This window comes from Rhinopithecus bieti, unplaced genomic scaffold (genome assembly GCF_001698545.2).
Source record: "Rhinopithecus bieti isolate Rb0 unplaced genomic scaffold, ASM169854v2 scaffold_5626, whole genome shotgun sequence".
NCBI classification, from domain to species: Eukaryota; Metazoa; Chordata; class Mammalia; order Primates; family Cercopithecidae; genus Rhinopithecus; species Rhinopithecus bieti.
Genome location: NW_016805666.1, coordinates 9038158 through 9043549, shown reverse-complemented (window position 1 = coordinate 9043549; position 5392 = coordinate 9038158). Strand labels below are relative to the sequence as shown.

Here is a 5392-nt window from a genome sequence, read left to right as displayed (position 1 = left end):
TTTTTTTTTTTTTTTTTTTTGCAGTGGGGAGCCATTTTTTTGGTCTTAAAAGCTAACAACGGCTGTCTGTGGTGGCTCATGCCTGTAATCCCAGCACTTTGGTAGGCTGAGGCAGGTGGATCACCTGAGGTCAGGAGTTCAAGACCAGCCTGGCCAACATGGTGAAAACCCATCTCTACTAAAAATACAAAAAAATTAGCTGGGTGTGGTGGCAGGCACGTGTAATCCCAGCTACTTCGTGAGGCTGAGGGGAATTGCTTGAACCCAGGAGGTGGAGTTTGTAGTGAGCCGAAATCGTGCCATTGCAGTCCAGCCTAGGTGACAAGAGCAAACTCTGTCTCAAAAAAAAGCTGACGAAGAAGTGTGCAGGGCATGGTATGGTATGACATATCATATCTTTATATTTTGGTAACTTTAGTAATAATCTCTCAACTCTGAATTACTTACTGACTTTTCCCCCAAAAGGCTATGTTTAAGTAGCCTTAGATCCTTGTCCCCACCTAGCTTTTTTTCTAAATTGTATGTATATATTTGTGTTATAAATTATCAGGTAAACACATTGTACTTCCTGTTTTTTAAAAGATAATGTTTATACCCCACTTGTTTTCGAGATTGACAGTAATGTGTATTAATTGTAGAAAATTAGAATGTGTATGAAGAAAAATAAAAACGACTTACTAGTTCTGCTACCAAGGGGAAGCCACTGTTAGTATCCTGGCATACATCTTCATCTTTTTACTCTCTATGTCCGTCCTTGTGTGTGCGTGTGTGTGTACGTGAACTTGAATATATGCCTTTTAAAATCACATGTAATGTTTTAATGGGAATCATTCCTACATACTATTTTATAACTTTCTCTTTTCACTAATACACTGCAAAGTTATATGTCATTAAATATCCTTTATTTAATGATGGCTTTTGTGGCCAGGTAGAATTCTACCACCTGAATATCCTAGGGTTTGGCACATGTTTTTTGTAAAAGTCCAGGTAGTAAATATGGTAGGTTTTACAGGCCTCATGGTCTCTGTTGGAATTATTCAACTATGCCATTATAACGAGAAAGACAGTATGTAAATGAATGGCCATTGCTGTGTTCCAATAAAACTTTATAAATAAACACAAATTTGAATTTCATGTAATTTTCACATATCATAAATTTCATTTATTTTCATTGTCTTTAAATCATTTAAAGATGTAAAAACCATTCGTAGCTCATGGACTATCAAAAAGGTGGTGAGGCCTAATAAAGTTTGCAGGTCATAGTTTACTGACCTTGAAGGAATATACCATAAATTGATTTCACCTATTAATGGATATTCAAATAATTTCCTTGTTTTTGACATTAAAACATAGTTTTGTCCTCATCATTCTAATGAATAATCCTATTATTTTCTTAGGATAGATTTATAAAGAAAACATTATATAGTCAAAGGATTAAGACTTTAGAAAAATATTGTCAAATTTCAAGAGTTATACAATATTTCCTCTAATATTGTGTGAAAATGGGGTTTTCTCCACGTTTTACCAACACTGAGCATTCCAGTTTTTTCCCCCACGCTGCCCCTAGTTTGCTGGATAGAAAGCATGATCTCATTATTCAGTTTTGCATTTTGTTAATACAAATGAGTTTGAACGTTTTTCCGTGTTTTTTGGCCAGTTAGATACCTCATATGTCGTTTGTCTTTTTTTCTGTTGGAGTGTTCATCTTTTTCATGTTGATTTGCAACATCTCTTACATTTTAAGACTGTTAATTCTTTGTCATGTGTTTTTCCCTAGTTTATCATTTGTCTTTTAATATGCTCGTTTTGCATTTTGAGGTATAGGCATATTTTATATTTTTATGTAGTCCTAGCTATTAATCCCATCCCTCTTTTTAGATTGTTAATTAATTTTTTTTTTTTTTTTTGAGACGGAGTCTCGCTCTGTCGCCCAGGCTGGAGTGCAGTGGCCGGATCTCAGCTCACTGCAAGCTCCGCCTCCCAGGTTTACCACCATTCTCCTGCCTCAGCCTCCCGAGTAGCTGGGACTACAGGCGCCCGCCACCTCGCCCGGCTAGTTTTTTCTATTTTTTAGTAGAGACGGGGTTTCACAGTGTTAGCCAGGATGGTCTCGATCTCCTGACCTCATGATCTGCCCGTCTTGGCCTCCCAAAGTGCTGGGATTATAGGCTTGAGCCACCGCGCCCGGCCGTTAATTAATTTTTAAAAATAATTTATCAGTTTTTATTCACAAATTTGTGCAATGATCACTATTATCTAATTCCAGAATAATTTTCCTCTTCTGAGTTTTATCCTTTTGCCTCTGTGTTTTAATGGTTTTTTTTTTTAAGTAGTTTTTTTTGGAGGATTTTTGAGTATTAANCTATTTTATATAGCATTTTATTATATATAACATTTAAATTTAAAAATTTTATATAGCACTTAATTTTTTTTCAATAGAAAAAAGGGCATATAAAACAGGCATTTTAACATTATTCAGCATTTGAATAGTAGGCTATTTGCAGCTTCTGCTTTACTTAGAGCATTTGAAAGTCAATATTGTAGTTCTCTAAACTGAATAGGCTTTGAAATATATGTAGAAGAAACTAGGCTTTTGTTTTGTTTTTGTTTTTTTGAGAAAGAGTCTTGCTCTGTTGCCTAGGCTGGAGTGCAGTAGTGCGATCCCAGCTCACTGCAACCTCTGCCTCCAGGGTTTAAGTGATTCTCCTGTCTCAGCCTCCCGAGTAGCTGGGATTACAAGTGCCCACTACCACGCCTGGCTAAGTTTTGTATTTTAGTACAGACAGGGTTTCACCATGTTGGCCAGGCTGGACTCAAACTCCTGATCTCAAGCAGTCTGCCCGCCTCAGCTTCCCAAAATGCAAGGATTACAGGCATGAGCCACTGCACCCAGCCAGAAACTAGTCTTATAGTTAAGTTACTTAGATTTTCTTGTTGTGTTTTTTTTTATTTAATGCTTTAAAATTATTTGATAAAATACAGAATTCAGTCGGAAGGACATATTAAAAGATATTTTGTAATCTTTTGACAGTATTGGCAAAGAGTGAATGATTCTTAAACATTTCGTTAAGCTGATAGATAATAACAGACAAAAGTAAAATGTTTGTTGTGAATTTCTAGAGTTGGGAGAGATCCCCTAAAAGGCAAATCTTTTAATTTATTGATCTTTCAGTAAATTTAGTCTAATTAAAACATTTACTTAAAATCTGGCCAGGTGCAGGGGCTGATTCCTGTAATCCCAGCGCTTTGGGGGGCCAAGGCGGGAGGATTGCTTGAAGCAAGGAGTTTGAGACCAGACTGTGCAATACAGTGAGAACCTATCTCTACAAAAGTAAAAAAAATTAGCCGGGTCTGGTGGTGTGCACCTGTAGTCCCAGCTACTCGGGAAGCTGAGATGGGAGAATTGCTGGGGCCTAGGGCAGGAGGATTGCGTGCCCAGGAGTTCAAGGCTGCAGTGAGATCTGATCGTGCCACTGCACTCCGGCCAGAGTGGGCAACAGAGTGAGACCCTGTCTCTAAAACAAAACCTGTTAATTTATTTAAGAAATATTTATTGAGTGCTTAGGGTGTGCCACTACAGCTGGGAATAAGGCAAGGACCCTGGTCTCACTAGAATTTACACTTTGGTTAGGGAGAAGACACAAATCAGAAAATATAAGGTAGTTATAAATGTTCTGAGTAAAATAAATAGGGTTGGTGTACTAGACAGTGCCTAAGAAGCTACCTTAGACCTTTGTGAGGAGACGGTATTTAAGTAGAGACCTGATTGGTATGAGATAGCCTGGTACCCATCTAGGCAGAACATCATAACATGTAGACAGAACAGCCAGTACAAAGGCATTGAGGTGGGAGTGGTCCCAGGTTGTGGTTGGAGTACAGAAAGGGGAAAGTAATAGAAAACTAGGTTGAAGAGGTAAGGTAGGTAGGGGCTATATCACAGTGGGCCTTGCCAGCCATGGTAGGAAGTTGGAGGTTGTTAAGGTAGAGGTAACATGATCTTATTTATGTATTTTAAGGTGGGCCCGGCGTTGTGGCTCATGCCTGTAGTTCTAGCACTTTGGGAGGCCAAGGCGGGTGGATCACCTGAGGTCAGGAGTTAAGACCAGCCCGAGCAACATGGAGAAACCGTGTCTCTACTAAATACAAAAAATTAGCCGAGCGTGGTGGCGCATGCTGGTAATTCCAGCTACCCCGGAGGCTGAGGCAGGAGAATTGCTTGAACCCAGAAGGCAGAGGTTGCAGTGAGCTGAGATCGCACCATTGCACTCCAGTCTGGGCAATAAGAGCAAAACTCCGTCTCCAAAAAAAAAAAAAAAAAGCTGACAGGTTGCTGTGTGTATAATGGATTGTAGGGAGTCGAGAATGGAAGCAGAGAAGAGACTAATTCATAGCCTTTTGCAGCAGTCTGGAAAAGACATGATGGTGATAGTGGTAAAGTGATGAGAATTTGCATTTAGGTTGTATGTTGAACTTTGATGAGCAATGAGATAAAGAGGGTGGGAAAAAGATGGAATTCCCAGAGTTTCAAATGTCAAAATAGCTCCATCACTCTAATAGCATTTAAATAACCCGTTTTTCTTCTAGCTCAGAAATGTATGAGAATTTCACTGGAATGTTTGTCTTAACTGTGTTTTGCAAAAGGATAGTTGAAGGATGAAGAAGCTTGAACTTTGTTTTATTTGCTTTTGGAAAAGTGTTAAACCATTAAAATCAGTTTTATAATATTGCATTATGGATTAGCTTTAAAATAATGCATGGGTGATTAACCACATGTGTTTTCCCTTAGATTAATGTTCTTCAATCAAAAAGGAGATCAGAAATCCTAAAATCAGTAAGATATTAATTGAAATGATGTTTTAAATATTTTAATATGAAACTAAATGTACATATTTAGGTGTTGAAAGAACATCTGCTATATACATGATAAGGTTTATGATTGCTCTTCTTTTTGATCTTCATCTGTATTTCTTATGTGGCACTGGACTTTTTTGTCTCCTTCGTGTTAGAGTTGTTTGTGTGTCTCATCTGTTGATACACTGTGAGGTCCATAAAAGTACACTCTCTACTGTTAAACGTTTTTGTTTTCTTTTATCCTAATATGTTGCTTTACGTGCACTAGATGCCCAGTACCATTTGGTGAATAACTAAAATGTTTGGTGTAAAACCTGTGAGAATATTTCAGAATTCGTTTCGAAAGTTATGAACATAAAAAACTGTTACACTTAGCTTTTGAATTTTTTCTCACTTGTTTTGCTTTAAAATTTTTTTGCCCAACCTCTTTCAACATATTTACATTTTCTCTATAATTTTGGCCTTATTTGGACTTTAAAATATTTGAGATTGAGGATTTATATGAATAGTATCATTTGGAGAATTTTCCCTTAGAGTTGAT

The 5392-nt window shown here is 37.5% G+C and overlaps 1 protein-coding gene and 1 long non-coding RNA gene across 2 annotated transcripts in view; one reads left to right on the top strand and one right to left on the bottom strand.

Moving 5' to 3' along the window:
• LOC108530514 (uncharacterized) overlaps positions 1 to 5392 on the bottom strand; it is an 82401-nt gene that overhangs the window by 4419 nt on the left and 72590 nt on the right. The window lies entirely within an intron of this gene.
• ACAP2 (ArfGAP with coiled-coil, ankyrin repeat and PH domains 2) overlaps positions 1 to 5392 on the top strand; it is a 186118-nt gene that overhangs the window by 113624 nt on the left and 67102 nt on the right. The window contains 1 exon segment of the mRNA XM_017873479.1: positions 4787 to 4831. Coding sequence (XP_017728968.1) covers positions 4787 to 4831 — 45 coding nt within the window.